The 22,029-nt window shown below is 45.9% G+C and overlaps 1 protein-coding gene across 1 annotated transcript; it reads right to left on the minus strand.

The window, feature by feature from the left end:
* Positions 1-323: 323 nt before the first annotated feature.
* Positions 324-11,554, minus strand: C5AR1 (complement C5a receptor 1). Its single transcript, XM_059998894.1, has 2 exons — positions 11,534-11,554; positions 324-2,445 (listed from the first exon to the last, which is right to left on the minus strand). The coding sequence occupies exons 1-2, from the start codon at positions 11,534-11,536 to the stop codon at positions 1,396-1,398; spliced, it is 1,053 nt and encodes a 350-aa protein (XP_059854877.1). The 5' UTR covers positions 11,537-11,554; the 3' UTR covers positions 324-1,395.
* Between the last annotated feature and the right edge of the window lie 10,475 nt (positions 11,555-22,029).

Consider the following 22,029-nt stretch of genomic DNA (forward strand, 5'->3'; position numbering starts at 1 on the left):
AGTACATAATAAATTATTATAATATAATTAATATAGCATTCATATCATTGTTGTTAATATAACATATAATTGCATTACATTATTAAATATATTACTATTATTTCATCCTTTTCATTTAAATTTTTAACGTGGCTAGTAAAAAGTTTTAAACTACCTATGTGGCTCACATCATATTTCTGTTGCTCTGTACAATATTTCTAGCCAATGTGGACAGACACACACAGAAAACACTAAGCAGGAATATTTCCAAGTCAGTTATAAACAACACAATATTTCAACATTTATTATTTTTTATTTTCATTTTTCAACTGGTGTGTACTAGCTTTTTTGAAAGTCCAAAGGTTACATGCTTTGTATGTTATATATGTATGAGTCTATCGATATAACATTCTTGAAAGGACCAAATCACAGAGATGGAGAGAGGATTCGTGGTTGCCAGGGGTTCAGGACAAGGCTGGGGAGGGTAGAAGGCAGTGAGAGTGGCTAGAAACGGGTGTCACGAGGGATTCTGGCAGTGATGAAAATGACCTGCGCCTCGACCGTATTCACGTCATCTTGGTTGTGATATCGTAATGTCATTTTGCAAGATGTGCCTATTGCAGGAAACAAGTCAGAGGTACCCAGGGTCACTCGGTTTTACTACCTACAACCCAACGGCATGAGAATTTAAATGAGGTCAAAATAAAATGTTTAATTTTTTTTTCAGCGCAAACAAAACAGCAGTTGACAATGTAAGACAGCAAATTCCCCTGGGACTCCATTCCCTCGAGGGGCCCAACCAATGTTTCCCAACCCTAGGTGTCTTCCTCACTGCTTGCTTTTTGCCATAACTATATAACATCTTTTTACTTAGTACTTTTTTTTTAACCCAGTGAAGTAACATACTGACTTACTGTTTTTCTTTAAATCCACTCAATTCTAAAAGCTGAGATAGGTCCGTGGACTTTTGCTTTGTACTAAACAAGAATAACTTCTGAGATGCCAGCTACATTTTTCTTTTTTTGCCAACTCTCCATAAAATAAATATAGAACTCTGTTTTTCAAGGTTTGAACGTTTCTGTTTGTCTGGGTTCTACGTGTCTAATGTATTCACACTCTCTGCACACGAACGTGTTGTTCTATGGAAGGACTCCAGGTATATTGGTTGCTGTTTGTTTTCCAAAGTCCTTGGATGGAAAGAAAGGTTGGGGGTCCCTAGAAGGACGTGCTAATCTTGGAAATGAGGAGTGATGAGAAGGGTTCGCCTGGAAGAGGAAGGACAAGTCTGGGAACGATGGAAGGAATGGAGGCGAATTCACTCAACCACCACCCACCTCGCCAAGATCCAATAAGCAAAGTGAATGGACCGGAAGTTTGGTGGAGCGCCGGAAAGATGGGGGCCAGAGAGGCCTCCCCTTACACCTCCTGGCTCTTCAGGGCCGGGGTGTCCACCGTGGAGAACGTGTTGGACTTGCTCTCCCTGCCCACGGACTCTTCGGCCAACACACCCCGGATCCTGGAGGGGAGGGACTTGAGGAACCGGGTATGAAAGCCCTGGGCAGCGACCACGTAGATGATGGGGTTAATACAGCAGTTGATGTAAGCTATGGAGACACACAGGGCATCCAAACTGGACACGAATTTGAAGTTTGTCTTGTGGAAAAAAGACAGCATCATCCCTGTCACCTGGTAGGGCAGCCAAAAGACAAAAAAGCTGGTCACCACTGCCACCACCACCTTGAGAGTCTTGGTGGAACGGGTGGCACTGCGGCTCCAAGCCCGGATCAGAAGGAAGGTGTAACAGACTGTAAGTGTGACCAGCGGCCCCAGGAAGCCCACGACCAGCCGGATGATGGCCACGGCCCTCTCTATACGTAAACCGTCCTTACCATAGTCAAGCACACACGTCAGCTTGTATGGGAAGTGTTCCACATGGACCTTACGATACAAAAAGGAAGGTATGGTCAGCAGCAGAGCCAAGGCCCAGGCCACACCGCAGGCCGCCCAGGCCATGCGGGCCCCTCGATAGTTCTGGCACCAGATGGGATTAAGCACCAACAAGAAGCGGTCGGCGCTGATGGTGGCCAGAAGCAAGATGCTGGCATACATGTTGAGCAGGATAAGACAAGGCAGGATTCCACAGGCAGCATCACCGAAGGGCCACTCGTTGTGCAGGACAATGGATGTAAACAAGACAGGCAGCGCCAGACAGGAGAGGAGGTCAGCCACCGCCAAGTTGAAAAACCAGATGGCATTGATGGTTCGCTTAACCTCGGACCCCGTCACACAGACCACCAGGGCGTTGCCTGGCACTCCCACCAGGAAGACGACTGCAAAGATTACCAGGGCGATCACATCTGGAATACGCAGCCTGCGACTTTGGGAAGAGTCATCCACCAATATGTCGGGATTATTGGTCCAGTTGCTATAATCGTAGTAATCAGAGGTGCTATTAGTCATGGAGTCCTGGGTGGAATCAGAGAAGCAGGGATGGTATAAGTCTGCAGACAGGTGGCGGGGGCGCCCATCAGAGCTACTCAAAGCCCATCACTCCACTTCTTTAAGTCTTAGGTTTCTCCCGGGGAAATGGGGATGCTGGGGGCTGAAAGCCAGCTGGGGTGTCATACCACTTATTAAAATAGTGAAAACCCTTCCACGTTAATGGGTCAGGTGCCATCCTGCCACCTCCTCCTGAAGTCCCTGGACTTCCCCAGAGTCTAGCAACCGAATGGTTAAAGCCTAGGCCTGCTACAATACTGTGGTCACTATCGACTCTGGCCAGTACCCATGACACACTGCTTGTTAGACATCTTTAATGTCACCAACACACTGAGATGATATTACTGAGCGGGTAGTTCCCCCACCAACACCACCACCAGCAGTATCACCCCCTTTTGCTGCCTCCCACCCACTGAGGCAGCTCTGTGCTCTGCCTGGGAGCAGCTACCCAGAGTCAGCAGTGTTTCAACAGGGCCTCATATACTCAGGCATCAGGGGTAGACAGGGAGCATCAGTCATCAAGATACATAATATCTTTTTTTAAAGTTAATTCTGCACTTTAATCCTTACAGGAGAATAAGCTAATAATCATACGAACATAAATCCAAAACTGATAGCCCAAGTCCTGAGCTATTCCCTAAATTTAATTTTTCATTTACTTCTTTTTCAAATTTGCATTGGAGTATAGGCAATTTAACAATGTTGTGTTAGTTTCAGGTGTACAGCAAAGTGAAGATATACAATATCTTAATGAAATATTTTAAAGGATCAAGATGAATGCACCCCCTCCACCCCCAGAAAAAAACCACAGTGCAAAAAAATTCTAATTTTAAATGAAGGCAACCTGCTGCAGTTGTTTGTTTGTTTTATGGCCCTGCATTATTATGCGAGAGGAACCTGCAGATCGGCCCACAGTTTTCATTCTCAGCTGGGTGGGGTTTTGCAGGTGGACAATGGCATGCAAACATTCAAGCCACGTGGGGCTTTACGTATAGTCATGGGGTTTTAGGAGGGGTTGTTTTGGGAAGGGGGCTGGTAAAGCTTTATTTAGTTTTTCTACTTGGTTCAAACTATGGAAGGATATTTTCCTAAGTGTAGATAGGGGCACACATGTGTCCTTCTGCCCTGGGTACCAGGGTGGCTCGGCACGACACTAGGATCCAAACCCCGACTGTCCTACTTGAAGCCTACGTGGCCCTCTGCAAGTTCCATTACTGCTTCATGCCTCCATTTCATTCCTGGTTAACTCCTATAGCAGTCCTTCAGTTTTAGCTATCGTTCTTCCAAAACCTCAGTCTCAGAGCAGAGAGAAGATATTTAGGGGCAGCAAGAGGAAGAAGAAGAAATAAGAATAAGAAATAGACATGTACCTTGCTAGAGGCAGGGCAGAAGGGATGAAAGGAATAGAGAAGGATATGAGTTCAAGAACAAAGGGTATCTTAGTGCACAGATTCTGGTCTTTAATTACCACCTGGCATTCAGAGGAACCAGGGCTCCTTGGAGAAAGGCTGTTTCCTGTTCTGGGACAGAAAATATACAAGATGAGCCCAGAACATCTCACACTAGAAAGTAAGAAAAAATGTTAAATAATGAGAGGGACTTATCAAAGAGACAGCCTGAAAAAGCTCCCACGGGTCAAAAGATGGTACAATTTGCGTATATAATAATAACAATAATAATAAACAATAACTGTGATGCAATAAAATACATTAATAATAAAGATCTATGAGTTCATAATGGTAATAAAAGCAAATAAGCCCATTGGTCATATTTTTATTCTGGAAAGGGAATGAATCAAGCACTTATCCTGCCATTTCTGTACAGAGTCTATTTCAGGGATTAAAAAGAGTCAATGTGGGAGGGCCTTCTTTAGAGAAGAATCTAAAAATAATACTTGCAGAAGGAATGACAGACGAGGAAACATGGATCTGGATGACAATCAACAACACCTAATAAAACCATCAGGTGAAAAACAGACAGGAACTTTATAATAAACAGGTTGAGCTGGCACTGCACACCCTCCATTCAGCCTCAGCGCCTGGAGAAGACAGACAAGTAGACTTTTGCTCTATCTGATGTGATGCAGTAGAAAGGATACGGCACCACCTATGAAGTAATTTTTGCAAAAAAAAAAAAAAAAAAAAAAAGAAGAAGGTCAATCTAATCAAGATTCTAGCTCTAAAACTACCAGTTTACAGGAAAAGCAGAGGAAAGAGGAACACGTTAAGTCACACCACAGGGACAAAATCAGCCCCATCGGAACTCAGGAAACGCTACAGGACAAATGGTCTTGTTACGCTCACAAATAAATGGCGTTTTTAAAACGGAAGGGGAGAGACTTCCCCGGCGGTCCAGTGGCTAAGACTCAGTGCTGCCAATGCAGGGAGCACAGGTTCAATCCCTGGTTGGGGAAATAAGATCCTACATGTCGTGCAGTGCGGCCAAAAGATTAAAAGAAGGGGGCAGGGGAAGGAACGGGAAGTGTCATGGGTTAAAAGAGGTTTAAGAAGCATATCAAGCGAAGGCAAAATGGAGACCTTGGTTGGATCCAATTGGAATAATCATATGGGAAAGAAGATACTTTAGAGACAACCTGGGAGATTTAAAGATGGGCCGGATAGGGCTTCCCTGGTGGCGCAGTGGTTGAGAGTCTGCCTGTCGATGCAGGGTACACGGGTTCGTGCCCCGGTCTGGGAGGATCCCACATGCCGCTCCGCGGCTGGGCCCGTGAGCCATGGCCGCTGAGCCTGCGCGTCCGGAGCCTGTGCTCCGCAGCGGGAGAGGCCACAACAGTGAGAGGCCCGCGTACCGCAAAAAAGGTAAATAAATAAAAAATAATAATAAGAGCTGGATTTTTAGGGCACCTAAATTTGCAGGCTGCGGTTGATACCCACTAAACACCCAGCTCGTGGATTAAATAAGATGAAAAATGTTTAAGCACCTGGCAAAATACCTGGTACACTCTAGGGAGACGAGAAATGGTAATGCTCTTATTATTTATCGATCTTACAATTACTGAAGAGCTCAGATCTTTCTCTGAACAACTGTTTTTTATTTCTAGTTCCTTTATGTTACCCTAAGGTCAACTGGGTCAATAGGGCTGATGGTCCAGGGTACTTGCTGGTAGAGCCATCGCAGTGATTAAATTATTCAGAGGGAAAATGTCAGTGTCAGCTGATGAGTGGGTGAACAGGGTGTGCTATACCCATGCCGTGGAATATTATTTAGCCATAAAAAGGGATGAAGCATTGATGCAAGCTACAACGTGGATGAAGCTTGTAAACATTATGCTGAGCAAAAGAAGTCAGACACAAAAGGTCACGTATCATATGCTTCCATTTACATGAGGTGTCCGGAATAAGCAAATCCATAGAGATGGGGAACGTGCTAGTCATTGCCAGGGACTGGGGAAAGGGAATCAGGGAGGGAGTGCTTAATGGGTACGGGGTTTCTTTTGAGGGTGGTTAAAAGGTTCTGGAAATAGATACAGATAGTGATGGGACAACATCTTGAATGTACTAAATGTCACTGAATGGTACACTTTAAAATGGTGAATTAGTGTGTGTGGCTGATTCATTTCGTTGTGCAGTAGAGGCTAACGCAACATTGCAAAGCAACCATACTCCAATAAAAATTAATATAAATAAATACATAAATAAAATGGTGAATTGTACATTACGTGAATTATACTCAATTAAAATTAAAATACCAGTGTCATAAAGACAAGAGATGAATGGGGACGAAAGAGCCAGGACAACCCAATGTCATGTGACATCCTGGACCAGAGTCTGGAGCAGGAAAAACAAATTCACTCTAAAGGGCATTATTTGGACAATTGAGCGAGTTTGAATATGATCTAGTATCGCACCATTTGCATATAGATAATAGTATCTCACCAAACGGTAAATTTCCTGACATTGATCATTGTGCTGTGCTCGTGTAAATGAATGTCCTTGTTCTTGAGAAGGAGACATCGAGACATTGGGGGGGCAAAGGACATGATGCCTGCAACTTACTCTCAACTGGTTCAGGAAAAAAAGACAGTAGATGATAGATAGATAGATAGATGATAGATAGATAGATAGATGATAGATAGACAAAGCAAACTTGGAGAATCTGGATAAAGAGTATATGGAAGTTCTTTGTATTATTCTTGTAATTTTTCTATAAGTGTGAAAATGTTTCAAAAAAGTTAAAATTGTTGAATTGTTTCCATTGATAACGAGCCCCTGCCCTGAGCCACCCACCTGTACCATCCCCACTCCCAGAACCCTGGCCTCCCATCTTTCTACTTTGGGACCCCCACCCCCAGTTCCCATGCTCGGATCACTAAAGGATTAATGCCGGGCATGGTAAGAGGCCCCAGACCCTGCTCAGCGGGGGCTCTGCCCCTTAGCAGGATGTGAAATATTTTAAAGGTCCACCTCAGACATGATACATGAAGCTAACTTTTGTCCCTGCTCGTTTCACAAGCTCTCGGCCATGCTTAGCTGCAGAATAAGCCAGACCTCACAAAGGGGAGCCTCCCCACCCCCTGCTGTCACGCTCACCGTTACCCCTCTCATCAGCTGACAAAATTCCTTTTCTGGAATGAACTCACGAGACCCCTTCCTCTCACTGACTTCACGAGTGCAGAAAAAAGATGCTAACTCTAACCCTTTGTGATTTCTAGGATGCTCCGGATAAAAAAGGCTTGCAAAGGTTTGCCATCGCAGCATAACTACAAAGACTAGAAATAGCTGAGGCATCCAGAAAGAGGGGAATGACTAAATGAATGACGGCAAATCCAGGCAAAGTAGCACTATGCAACCGCCGAAAGAATGAGGAAGTTTACGTAAGGATGTGTGTGGAAAGCTCCAAGATCTAGGGTGAAATAGAAAAGGTAAGAACTGAACAGTGTGTGAAGCACACTACCTACAAAAGTGGAAGCTCTCTCTCTCTCTCACTCTCTCAGTTTTTCTCTCTCTCTCTCCCTTCCTTCCCCCCTGCTGCCTCCCCTCTGTCTCTATCATTCTATCTCTCCGTGTGTGTATGTGTGTGTGTGTGTTTGCTTGTGTATGCACAGACTAGTTCCAGAAGCAGACAGGAAATCTGTAACAGTGGTTCCCCCTGGGGAGGGGAAGTAGTGGGTTGGAGGCAAGCATTGGAAGGAAGATTTTACCATACATGCTTTTGTTCTTCTTATATGTCGAGCCATACCAGTGAATGCACCATCCTTTCCGCCCAAAATGGATGTTATATAGACTATACAAAAGAATTCATGGTTCTACCATTCTAGGAGTCTAGGAAAGATTCTAATGATATTTCTTCATTGCACAAATATTAACAGGCTAGGGGATTTGTTCCTGGCATACCTGGCACCTGCCCTTGGAGAGGTTATAGTCTACTGGGAGAGAGAAATGAATCCCCAGGGATGGTAACTGAGTGTGTTCCATAGAGAATCCAGCCTGGTGTGGGACCAGGAGAAGGGTCTTGGTGAAATAAAACCACAGCACCGTTCAACAGAATTTTCCGTACTGATGGAAATATTCCAGATGTGCACCTTCCAAGATGGTAGCCACCAGTCACCTGTGGCTGTTGAGTGCGTGAAATGTGGCAGATGTGTCTGGGAACTGAACTTTTACTTTTCTGTCATTTTAATTAAATGACCGGCCACATGTGGCTGGTGACTACCGTCTTGGACAGCACAGGTCTGGGGCTCCTAAGTGATTCCTAAGTGCTGGGCGCTGTTCTCCATGCTTCCCAGGTGTTAGTTTGTCAATTCCCTAAACACAGTATTTATGCCACAACAACCCCAAAGGCAGGGTACTCTTATTGTTCCTAAGTTCACAGGCTCATTTCAAGAGCCCTTGTCTGTTGTGTGGAGAAATGGCTCCTGATCAGAAGCTAAGAAGAGGAGGTTGGGATTGTCTAGCTGCGGTGAGGGATGGTGGTGGCTTGCACTAGGGTGGTGGCAGTGAGGAGTCATGGATGAATAGGAGGAGAACAAGGTGAAGAAGATGCTTACGAGAAAAGAACTCAGAATTGCCAAGCTCTGTTCTAAGTCCTTTTCACATATCAGCTCGCTTATTTATTTAGGCCATGTGGCATGCAGGTTCTTAGTTCCCCAAATAGGAATTGAACCTGCGCACCTTGCAGTGGAAGCATGGAATCTTAACCACTGGACCGCCAGGGAAGTCCCATGTATCATCTCTTTTAATCCACAGGACGACCCTATGAGCATTGTTGCCATTGCAACACCCATTTTACAGATGAGAAAACTGAGGCTACAGAGCTTAAGAGACCTTTCCTAGTCCTCGCAGTTAGCAAGTGGCAGAGGTAGGAGAGAACTTCTGAGAGTCCAACTCCAGAGCCCTCTCTGAGAGGCTACCAGATCTCAAGTGTATTGGGAGTGAGGGGCATGCATTCAAGGCAAAAGGCCACAAGGTAACAGGGAGGAGTGTCCACACACCAGAAAAATGAACGAACATCAGTGTGGCTGGCAGGTAGCCAAGACGAGGTGGGAGGAGCCACAGATGCCATGTTAAAGGATATGTATTTTATCCTGGGGTAATGGGGAGCCATGGATGGTCTTGGAACTGAGGAGGGACTAGATGAGAGTTTCTCTTTAGAAAGATCCCTCTGGCTGCTGTGAGGAGGTAAGACTAGAGGCAAGAGGACCAGAGAGGAGGCAGGGGCAGGGACCCAGGCCAGCGAAGATGGTGGCTTGGATGGGGGTGATGCCCAGGGGAGGAAGAAAAGTGGAAAGACTTAAGAGGCATGACAGGGGACTTCCCTGGTGGTCCCGTGGTTAAGACTCCGCGCTCCCAATGCAGGGTGCCTGGGTTCGATTCCCGGTCAGGGAACTAGATCCCGCATGCATGACACAAATAAGACCCAGCATAGCTAAATAAATAAATAATAAATAAATATTTTTTTAAAAAAGGAGGCATGACATGACTACAGTCAAGCAGCTGGTGGGTGGTAAACTCTGCCCCAGCCCCTTCCCTCCCTCACTGGGCTTCAGTCTCGCCATCCTCACAGCAGGAAAGTCCTGCCAACTGTCCCCTCCATTACGGTGGAAACAACAGACTCACTTAGGAATGCTGTCAGAGCTCATAAATACGAAGAAGGCACAGTTTTCTTTTTTTTCCGGAATATCCCTCTCCCTGTTCCTACATGGACACACGTCTTTAAACAATCCACCCACAGAACCACTTGAAACCATTACAGCATCCTCTGAGACATGGGATACAAGGGTGGAGGTGAGCCCCTCGACTCAGATTTACCTTCCTGAGTTTGCAATCTTTGTGACTCAGCATCCCTGAGCACGAAGAAACATAAGCACTTGCATTTTAAAAACCACGAGAAAAAGACAAGCCTTCAGATCCTTTGAGGATGCAATGAACTGCCTTTCAGGTTGGCAAAAATTAAAAATTTCCATATAACTATGCAGATGGGGGTCTAGACAAGTAGATACTCTCATGCTCTGTAGATGAGGAATGTAAATTGGTACAAGTTTTGTCAATATCTGTTAAAGTAAAAATTGCCCATGCCTTGGATTCAGCGTTTGCAGTTCTGGAAACCCAGATGTGGGTCCAAAGATATAATTTGGGTTTTGGTTTGGTTTGGTTTGGTTTTGCCACGCGGTTTGTGGGATCTTAGCTCCCTGACCAGGGATCTAACACCGGCCCTTGGCGGTGAAAGCACCGAGTTTTAACCACTGGACCACCAGGGAATTCCCTAATTTTGGTTTTAAAGACAAAGTATTGGACAGCCTAAATCTCCTTTGATAAGAGATGGAAACTCCCACTGGCATATCACACAGCTGATAAAAGGAAAGAGGCAATTTCCCTGAAATACATGGGGATGATACCTTCCTCACAGATGGTTTAAGTCAAAATTCATAAGTGTCAAGTGCCTAGCACAGTGCCTGGCATGCAGTAGGCGCTCAATAAATGCTGGGCAATAATATAATATGTTATTCATGAAAGAAAAAAAAAAAGACATAGGACAATGTGTAAAAGAGACTTCCCTTGGGCTTCCCTCGTGGCACAGTTGTTGAGAATCTGCCGGCTAATGCAGGGGACACGGGTTCGAGCCCTGGTCTGGGAAGATCCCACATGCCGCAGAGCAACTAGGCCCGTGAGCCACAACTACTGAGCCTGCGCGTCTGGAGCCTGTGCTCCGCAACAAGAGAGGCCGAGATAGTGAGAGGCCCGCGCACCGCCGTGAAGAGTGGCCCCCACTTGCCACAACTAGAGAAAGCCCTCGCACGGAAATGAAGACCCAACACAGCCAAAAATAAATTAATTAATTAATTTTAAAAAGCCAAGCATTTGAAGCCCTTTAAAAAAAAAGAGAGAGAGAGACTTTCCTTTATAGAGTGGGTGGGGGAGAAAGGATAGACATGTCACAAGCATTGAGGGCCAACTGTATGCCAGGCACTGCTGTAAGAGCTTTCTGTGTATTATCTCATTTAATTCTCTCCACGACCCTACGATGTAGATTCCGCTCTGCAAGGTTACTATCCCCATCTTCGCGGTAAAGAGAAGGAGGTTCAGAAAGACGGGTCTCGTCCGCTATTACACAGGAAAGGCAGGGTTTGAACCCCATTTCAGTATGACGCTCGTGTCAAACTGCTCCTTACTTCGTTCCCTACGCTGCCCTGGAGCACCTGTAGACTGTTTCCAGAAGGATCCACCACAAACTGGTGCCCACCGTTGCCTCTGGGGGAAGCTACAATGAATCTGAAGCTCTGGGGAGGGAAGGGAGTTTCACGGAATACCCTTTAGGGGTTTGGAGCTATTTAACAGAAAGAAAAAGAAAAAGTCGAAGCTAATCGTGGGCCCTATAATCCCTTGACAATCTAACTTTTAACTGCCTCTCAGACCTGGAGTGGGAGAGTCTGAGATGAGGGAGAGGGGAGAAGGAGGGGGCTGGGGGCTGGAGATCCAGGACCAGGAGGAGGGGGAAGGAAAGGGGGAGAGGTAGCAAGAAGGGGCGAGTGGGGAGAGCAGATGGAGCCCAGAAGGGTAGAGGGTGTCTGCCCCCCACTCCCCCCACCAAGACTCACCATATTCAGGTTTCTCCCAGGTTCTCCGCTGATCAAAGTTTCCCTCCTGCCTGAGGGTTGTGGTTTTTAAAGCCCCAAGTGACTCTGCAGAGAGGCGGAGAGGAAATGACCCATCTTTCCCCTCTGGAGTTCTCATTGGTCTAGGGCTCCTTCCGCGGGGCACACACCCAGAGAGACCTGATCACCTCCTCCCAGCCACAGGAAGGAGGCAGGGGCTCCGAAACCTGAGGAAGTTCCAGGTCCCAGGAGGGAGGAAGCCAGAGGAAAGAGACCCACGCTCCATTTAGGCTCAGCCCCTCTCCAGGCCTTGGTTTGCCCCATTTGAGATGATATCTTCCTTTCCTTCTATGGCCCCAGATAGCAGTGGAAAATCTCAGGGGTCCAACTGGCTTAAACCTGGGAAACAGGGATTGTGAGACCCAGCCTCCCAACCAGGTTCCATTGAGGCCCAGAGAGGCAAAGCAGGTCTGTGGAGGTGGCCCAGCACTTGGGGACTGTTCCGTCTTCCTCCCTAGAGTTTTGAAGTTGGCACACACACACCCAGAGCCACCACCATCCTTTCCAGCCCCATTCTGGGTTCTTGTGGAAACACGCCGGAGTCTGGGGCAGGGAAGGATTCTACCTGATTTAGTTTCTTATTGCTGCTGTAACAAATCGCCATAAAACAACAAAAATGTATCCTTTCACAGTTCTAGAGGCCAGAAATCCGAAATCAAAATGTCGCCAAGGCCACACTTCCTCTATAGGCTCCAGAGCAGAATCTGTTCCTGCCTCTTCCAGCTCTGGTCTCCGCCAGCATTCCTTGGCTTGTGGCCACATCACTCCAATCTCTGCCTCTACGGTCACATCTCCTGCCCTCCTACTGTGTGTCTCAAATCTCCCTCTGCCTCCCTCATTTAAGGACCCTTGTGATTACATTTAAGGACCCCCTAGATAATCCAGGATAATCTCCCATTTCAAGATCCTTAATTTATCTGCAAAGTCCTTTTTCCTATATAAAGTCACGCCCTGGGTTCCAGGAATTAGGATGCAGACATCACTGGGAACCATTCTTCAGTCTACCACAATGAGCATGATTATTACGACGGGTGCAGAAACAGGTTCATTTTTCCCATGCTTGTCTGCAACTCTCCTGTAGACCACCCACATCATTCCTCCACAAATAGTATTTTTCTCCAGCAAGCTTCAGTTTGTGAAGATCTAGCTTTCTTTTTATTGCAAAGATGATCCATGCACCTTGTAAACATTTGAACAATCCAGAAATGCCCTCCTCACCCCCACCCCCCAAAAAAAGCATTGAAAAATCCTCTGACTGCTAACCTTCTGAAACTCCTATTAGCAGTTTGGAGTGTATTCACCCAGACTTTTACAAATGTGGTGTTTGTGTTTGGGAATGGATATGTGAGTGCACGATGTTCGGCAAGTTTCTGTTCTACTAAATGAAGCCATGTGTTGTGGACGTGACTCGGGGAGGATTTTGAAGGTCTAGTTGTGGCGATTTGGGGCTGGTAGGAATGCGTGGTTGTTATACCAACCCTGACCTCAAGAGGGCGTCTGAGGCACTTCCCTGGTGGCGCAGTGGTTAAGAATCCGCCTGCCAATGCAGGGCACACAGGTTCCAGCCGTGGTCCGGGAAGATCCCACATGCCTCGGAGTGACTAAGCCTGAGCGCCACAACTACTGAGCCCACGCGCCTAGAGCCTGTGCTTCGCAACAAAGATAAGCCACCGCAACGAGAAGCCCACGAACCGCAACAAAGAATAGCCCCTGCTCGCCCCCAAGTAGAGAAAACCGGGACTCAGCAATGAAGACCCAATGCAGCCAAAAATTAATTAATTAAAAAAAAAGAGGGTCCCTGAGCTGTGGGAGACTCAGGAGGCAAGGTCACACCCGCTTGATTTTTTTAAGATTTTTGGACCAAAGTTGTGCATTGCCTTCAAATCTTGAGTTCTTAACATTTTCTATGTCCTGGACCTTTAGCGAAGTTATGAACTGCCTCTCAGAATAATTCTTATAATTTTTTATGTTGATGTAATTTCAAATTTAAAAGGAAGTGGCTGGGATGGTAAAAGCAGAAAGGAAATGTGATACAACACCTTATGTAAGGCACCATCCTCATTCACATTTCATCAATTGTTCCAATAATGTGTTTTTATCACTATTTTTTCAGAGCAATGTTTTTGTAAGTACATTTAAGCCCCTCGTGTTTTTGTAACAGCATCGTAAGTCCACTGTTAGTTTGGAACCTGTTTATTTGATCACTTCCATGTTGGTGGAACTTTAGGTTGTTTCCAATATTTTTGTCCATATCACAATGAGCAGCCTTGCACATACATCCTGGTGCCTGTGTACGAGGACTTATTGCAGATAACTCTCTAGAAATGGACTTGCAGGGCAGAGGGGGTACATATATCGTTCTCAGTATTAGCAACCTTTATGCTGGTGTCTCTTCATCCTCTTCCTCAAGACCCGACCTGGGCGGCTCAATACAGCAGCCACCAGCCACATGCAGCTACTGAGTAACGGAAATGTGGTGAGTCCAACTTGAGATGTGCCCTCCCTGAGTATAACACACACACCAGATTTCCAAGACTTACTGGAAAAAAAAACAAAGATTGTAAAACATCTCAACAATTTTTATATTGTATTACATGTTCAAATAATAAAATTTTGGAGAAATTGTGTTAAGTATAATATATTATTAATTACAGTTGACGCCCGAAGAAAGTGGAGGTTAGGGGCACTGACCCCCATGTGGTCGAAAATCCTAGTACTGCTCTCTCTGTCTCAAAAACAAAAAGGAATTGATAAATGACTCACCCAAGGGCAGGAAGTGGAAACAGTTTGGATAGAATCAGGACTCAAACTCTAGTTCTTTTGATTCCACATATTGTGATCTCTAATCGAACACAAACTTTTCCACACACTTAGTTAATTTAAAAATCTGTAAAATGAAAGTACAGGTACTATATCTATTGGGGAAAAACCCGCAAGTAAGTGGATCTGCCCAGTTCAAACGCATGTTGTTCAAGGGTCAGCTATATATTATTGTTATTGTTACATAGTAAAGATCATTTTTAGGGCTTCCTTGGTGGCCCAGTGGTTGAGAGTCCGCCTGCCGATTCAGGGGACGTGGGTTCGCGCCCCGGTCCGGGAAGATCCCACATGCCGCGGAGCGGCTGGGCCCGTGAGCCATGGCCGCTGAGCCTGCGCGTCCAGAGCCTGTGCTCCTCAACGGGAGAGGCCACAACAGTGAGAGGCCCGCGTACCGCAAAAAAAAAAAAAAAAAAAAAAAAGATCATTTTTAAAATAGATAACTAATGGGAACCTACTGTACAGCACAGGGAACTCTACTCAGTAGTCTGTAATGACCTATATGGGAAAAGAATCTAAAAAATAGTGGATAGATGTATATGTATAACTGATTCACTTTGCTGTACACCTGAAACTAACACAACATTGTAAATCAACTACACTCCAATAATTTTTTTTTTTTTGCGTTACGTGGACCTCTCACTGCTGTGGCCTCTCCCGTTGCGGAGCACAGGCTCCGGACGTGCAGGCTCAGCGGCCATGGCTCACGGGCCCAGCCGCTCCACAGCATGTGGGATCTTCCCGGACCGGGGCACGAACCCGTGTCCCCTGCATCGGCAGGCGGACTCTCAACCACTGCGCCACCAGGGAAGCCCCAATAAAAATTTTTTAAATAATTTAAAACATCATTATATGTTACAATATAACTACATAATATTAACATCTTACTATGACTATAATATATTAATATATGTTTATATTGTTGATATTAATCTAAAATACAATTATATTATTAAATATGTTATTATTTCATTTGTTTCTTTTCTAACACAGCCACTTGAAAAATTAACATTACCTATGAGGCTTGCATTTATGGCTTACATTATATTCCTATAGGATAGGGACTTCCCTGGTGGCGCAGTGGTTAAGAATCCGCCCGCCAATGAAGGGGAAATGGGTTCGATCCCTAGTCCAGGAAGATCCCACATGCCGCGGATCACCTAAGCCCGTGCGCCACATCTACTGAGCCTGCACTCTAGAGACCGTGAGCCACGACTACTGAGCCCGCGCACTACAACTACTGAAGCCTGCACGCCTAGAGCCCGTGCTCTGCAACAAAGAGAAGCCACTGCAATGAGAAGCCCGCGCACCGCAACGAAGAGTAGCCCCCGCTCGCCGCAAGTACAGAAAGCTGAAGCACAGCGACGAAGACCCAACACAGCCAAAAGTAAATAAATAAAATAAATAAATTTAAAATATATATTTCTATAGGAGAGCCCTGCTTTGGAGCCACCATTAGCCCAGCCAAAACCTTTGTGAAGTATAAAGAGGTACCCTTTCCAGACAGCGCTTCATGTCAGGGCACACACACAATCTGACCAGGGGACCCATCTCTGACTATTCCCCTTAAGTTCATTTCTCTCTCACAAACCAGTGTAACTCATGGCTTCCACTGTGGGGTCTAAGGTGGCTGTGCTGGCTCTCACCTCATCCGAGCAGGAAGGGAAAAAAGAGGACGGGGCACAGATGCCCAAACCTTTTAAGGATGAGACACAGAAGTGGTACCCTTGGCCTCCCATTCACAGCCCATTGCCTGAAACATGGTCAGCTGATCACTGCAAGGGAGGCTGAAAAACCTGGTCTTGATCTGGATGTTCCTGTGTCCTGTTAAAACTCTATTCCAGTGGGCAAATGGGAAAATACATCCTAGAGGACAGAAGTCAGATCAGCATCAGGAAGGACTGCTTTAATTTAAGAAACATGGCATCTACTAAAACTAGATACACACCTAACCTATGACCCAGCAATCCCACTACTAGGTATTTACCTGATAGGGAACCCAACATATGTCCAGCAAAATAATGTACTAGAGTGTTCATAGAAGCTTTATGCATAATAACCAACAACTGGAATCCAATCTAAAAGTATCCAATCAGCTGTAGAATGGATAAATACATTGTACATTCATACAATGGAATACTATATAGCAGCAGAGAAGAATACAAAAACTAATATTTAAAAAAACTAGGAGAAGGGCTTCCCTGGTGGCGCAGTGGTTGGGAGTCCGCCTGCCGATGCAGGGAACACGGGTTCGTGCCCCGGTCCGGGAGGATCCCACATGCCGCGGAGCGGCTAGGTCCGTGAGCCATGGCCGCTGAGCCTGCGCGTCCGGAGCCTGTGCTCCGCAACGGGAGAGGCCACAACAGTGAGAGGCCCGCGTACCGCAAAAAAAAAAAAAAAAAAAAACTAGGGGACTTCCCTGGCATTCCAGTAGTTAAGACTTCATGCTCCCAATGCAGGGCGTGCGGATTCGATCCCTGGTCAGGGAACTAAGGTCCTGCATGCCACACAGGGTGGCCAAAAGAAAAGAAAAGAGAAGAAGAAAACTAATACATGCAACAAACAACATGGCTGAATCTCAGAGTGATTCCGCTGCATGAAAGAAGCCAGACACTGATGTGTACATACTGTATAATTCTGTTTACATGAGGTCAACAGCAGACAAAACTAGGCTTTGGTGTCATAATCCAGGATAGAGGTTATTTTCGAGGGGTAGAAATGGTAAGGGGCACTAGGGCAGAGAGGAATCTGGGGGCTAGAAACATTCTTTTTCTCGATCAGGTTGTTGGTCCCACAGAGACATTCAACTGTGAAAATTCCTTAAGCTGCCCCTTTATGGTTTGTGAACTTTTCTGTCTGTGTCCTATATTTCAATGAAAGGTTTTTTCTTTTAATATTTATTATTTTGGCTGCGCCGGGTCTTAGTTGCGGCATGAGAACTCTTAGTTTGCAGCACGCATGCGAGATCTAGTTCCCCGATCAGGGATCGAACCCGGGCCCCCTGCATTGCGAGCATGGAGTCTTACCCACTGGACCACCAGGGAAGTCCCAGGTTGGTTTTTTTTTTTTAAAGTAGCCCTGAGAGGCTTAAAATTTACGCAACGGAAAGGGAAAGCAGAAAAGGATTGTGACCAAGTGGCATATAGACTCGTGGTTTTGTGACATCAAGTCCCTAGGATCGTTCAGAGCTGACCCCATGTGGAGGGGCAGGACTGAGTAGGGGGCTGCAGCTACCACACCCCAAGGAGGTAGAGCTGTGGTCAGCCACCAGCCTGCCAGCAGCCACAGGAAGCCCAGAGCCAGTCAGATGTTAGCAATCCATGCCAAGGCTCTCAGCTGTGGGCACAGTGGCTTCTGAGGCAGGATGTTGTGAATTAACAGCAGCAGGTCCACACAGGCTTCTGATCCTGGCTAGACTGGCTCACCGGAACTTTCGGCACTGTGGAATTTGAGACACAGGAGGTGGCAGTAAGCACCACGGGGAGACTGGGAGGAAAACCCTGAAGGATGCGTCAAGGAGAGGGCCTCTCAAAGGCTGGCGGAAAACAACACCACCAGCGATAATAATAATAATAATAGCCAACGCTCATCAAACCATTGCCTGGTACCAGGGGCTGTTCTAAGCATTTCACAATAACCTGAACAGATTAAGATACAAAGTGCTGGGGCTTCCCTGGTGGCGCAGTGGTTATGAATCCACCTGCCAATGCAGGGAACATAGGTTCGAGCCCTGGTCCAGGAAGATCCCACATGCCGCGGAACAACAAAGCCCGTGCGCCACAACTACGGAGCCCACGCACCTAGAGCCCGTGCTCCGCAACAAAAGAAGCCACTGCAATGAAAAGCCTGCGCACCGCAATGAAGAGTAGCGCCCGCTCACCGCAACCAGAGAAAGCCCGCATGCAGCAACAAAGACCCAATGCAGCCAAAAATAAATAAATTAAATAAAGAAATTATTTTTAAAAAGAAATATGAAAAAAAGGAAAAAAAAAAGAAATATGTATGTGAAACCATCACTACAATCAATTTAACTAACATTTCCATAATACCCAGAAGTTTCTCTGTGGCTTTTTGTAATCTATCTCTCGCTCCCTCCACCTTCTTTTTCAGGAAACCACTGATCTTCCTGTCACTATACATTACTTTATATTTTCTAGAACTTCATACTGATGGAAACACACAGTATGAAGATTTTCTCTTTTTTGACCCGGCTTCTTTCACTCAGTAAAATGCTCTGGAGTTTCATCATGTCATTGCAGGTACCAGGAGTTTATACCTTTTTCTTTCTAACTTTCCATTGTACAGTGTGGTAGACAGAATAATGGTCCCTGGGTTCTTCATGCCTATGTGACTGACCCCCAGTGAAAACCCTGGACATGGAGGCTCAGGTGAGCTACCTGATTGGTAGTACTCGGTGCGTGTCATCACATGACGTACTGGAAAGAAATAAGTACTGTGCTATGACTCCACTGGGAGGGACTCCTGGAAGCTTGTGCCTGGTCTCTCCTGGATTCTGCCCTGTGCACCTTTTACCTTTGCCGATTTTAATCTCTAGCCTTTTACTGTAATATACCATAAACATGACTATGACAGCCTTTCTGAGTTCTGCGAGCCCTTCTAGTAAGTCTCTAAACCTGAGAGTTGTCTTGGGGACCCCCGACACACCTGTCTAGGTGTTTCTCAGTTTACACCTCTCAGAATTCCAGCGACTTCATCTCCGTTTGGTCTTTATCTCAATCTCCATTTCCATTTCCCAAACCCACATATTATCCAACTCCCAGGTCTTTCCTTGTCTCATTTTTCCTGTCTCTCCCTCTTCTCCATTTCCTTACAACATCTGCTGTTTCTGTCTATCAATTTGACAGCCAGAATTACAGCTGCCTCTTCTCTCTTGACGAAAACCACACTTTGATTATTTTTATTACAGTAAAGTGGGAATTTTAGGACATCAGAAAACAGAATAGATAACAAGAAACACTCTCTCCTTGTTCCCTATCCAACTCAGTGCCAAGCACTTCCTAGGGGTTTACCATCATTGCTCCCATCCTCTGCCAGAAAGTGGAAATCATCCACAGTCCTGAGCCCCAGGCTTCCTGGGCAGTGGGGACAGACAACAAAAAGATTTCTCATCCTCTGAACAATGTTCTGAAAGAGGACTGGCTGACAAAGCGTTAAAATGTTCCAAGACCTTTATTGTCACACTAAGAGAAGAAATGAAGAACCCGTGGTGTATCAGTTAACTATGGCTCTTGTTACAGACTGAATGTTTTTGTCCCCTCCAAAATTCGTAGGTTGAAACATAATCCCGAATGTGATGGAATTAAGAGGTAGGGCCTTTGGGGTGATTAGGTGATGAGAGTGGAGCTCTCATGAACAGGATTAGTGCCTTTATAAAAGAGACCCCAGAGAGCTCTCTGACTCTTTCTGCCATGTGAGGACACAGCAAGAAGGCAGCTGTCTACAGACCAGGGAGTGATCTCTCACCAGACATAGAATCTGTTGGCATCTTGAACCTGGACTTCCCAGCCTCCAGAACTATAAGAAATAAATATTTGTTGTTTAAGCCACCCAGTCTATGGTAATTTGTTACAGAAGCCCAAATGGACAAAGACGGCTATGTAACAAATATCTCCCAATATTAATGGTTTAAAACAATAACTTTTCTTGTTGCTCACAGATCCATGGGTCAGCTGAATGGTTCTTTTGGTCTTGGATGACCTAACCCATGCATCTGAAGTCAGCTGTGGGTTGGGTAGGTGGCCCTGTTTCCGGGAGTTGGATGGGTGCCTGTGGTCTTCTTGGTTCAGGCTCTCATCCTCCAGCAGGTTAGCCCAGGCTTATTCCCATGGCAGTGGAAACTTTCCAAGGAAGCAAACGGAAGACACAAAGACTCTCAAGACCTAGACTCAGAACTAACACAACATCACATCTGCCACATTCTATTGGTCAAGGCTAGCCCTAATTCAAGGGGTGGGGAAACTGATGTTACCCCTTGAAAGGAGGAGCTACAAAGTCAAATGCAAAGGGCGTAAGTGGGGAGATTTGTGGCCACTTTTTACTTGTGACACTAGTGGGCAATGGTGATTCTATTCTGTTATAAAGAGAAAGCAAGCCCAATTTCTAGTCAAAAATGGTGTCTTTCACAGAGGATCTACAGAATGTGTGACTCGTGGTTCAGAGCAGGAAACAACCCATTTGTGACAGTCATTAGAGACGGTCTCAAATACTGTGGCTCTCCTGGGCACATGGTAGGGTTCCACCTATTGGAGGTTTGGCGGGGCCATGTGACTTTCCCTGCCCAGTGAAACATGAGAAGAAGGAATATGTACCACTTCAGCCTGCAAATTCTAAGAACTAGTCCACGCTTGACCATATTTTTAATTTTCCCTTGGCCAGTCGGATGCTGGCTGGGGCTGCACTCATCTGAAGGCTTGGCTGGCTGGATGTCCCAGGGGGCTTACTCACATGACTGACAGTTGATTCTGGCTGTCAAGTGGGAGCACAGCCAGGATTTTAAACCAGAGTGTCTGCACGTGGGCTCTCCATATGGTTTGGGCTAAGAAGCAAAATAAACAGTGAAATGAAACAGTTCAGAGTCAGATGGCCTGGATTTTCATCTTCCCACCCACTCATCCCCCCAACACACACACTCACTGCTCTGCAAATTACTATTTAACCTCTCTGAGGCACAATATTAATATTCATGCCGTTCATATCACCCTTACTGGATGCTCATACTTTGGTTCTCAGGTTCAGGTTTGAACACAACGTCCAGGCCCTTTCCCCAACCCCCCCTCCCCCCACATGGTGGCCTAGGTTGGGACATGACCACCTGTAGCAGATTGGATTACTCTTCAGAAGTCTTCACTCCATCCACCTCATCTCCTTGGAAGGAATGTATAATACTTCCATCCCTTTATATTGGGCTTGGCCATGTGACTTGTTTGGCCAATAGTATGATGGTACACAGAACACAAACAGAGGCTTGACATGTACCTGTATAGTTAAGTTCACACCTCTGCCATCAACAGGAGAGGTCCTGGGATAGACCGCTGGTCCCAAGCATTGAATGCACCAGCCAAGGCCAGCCAAGATCAGCCCATCCACAAACACCTGAGGCAGCCCAGTCAAGATCAGCGAGGCAGCCCGCCATGCCCAGCCCCAATCAATCATGCCCCAGATGACCTCAGACATATGGGATGGCCCAGCCAAGATCAGTAGAGCTATCCAGCCACAATCAGCTAGGTGACTCTCAGCATGAGCTAAATAAATGTTCATATTGAAACGGAGCAAGACCCTAAGGTCCCTCCCCCTCCGCATGTCCTCCACCTGCCTTTCGTCTGTGGAAAAATGTTAGCCCAAGAATAAGTTTAATCAGAGAAGTGAGAAAATGAAGAAACAGAGGAAATCAGTCCAACAAGACTAAATAATAATAATAGTTTAGTCATTAAGCATAGTCAAGGACCTTTAGTTCCTTCTCAAGGGCTATAGATAATATTCTGAGCCTATCCTGTGAGCTGTCTGATACTGAAAACTCCAGCAAGTGGAAGAAGTTAACTACATGATGACCAGAGTGTAACCATGACATAAGCTGCCACAATTCTGAGAACTGGCCTCAAGGA

Source organism: Delphinus delphis, chromosome 20 (assembly GCF_949987515.2).
Source record: "Delphinus delphis chromosome 20, mDelDel1.2, whole genome shotgun sequence".
Classification (NCBI taxonomy): Eukaryota; Metazoa; Chordata; class Mammalia; order Artiodactyla; family Delphinidae; genus Delphinus; species Delphinus delphis.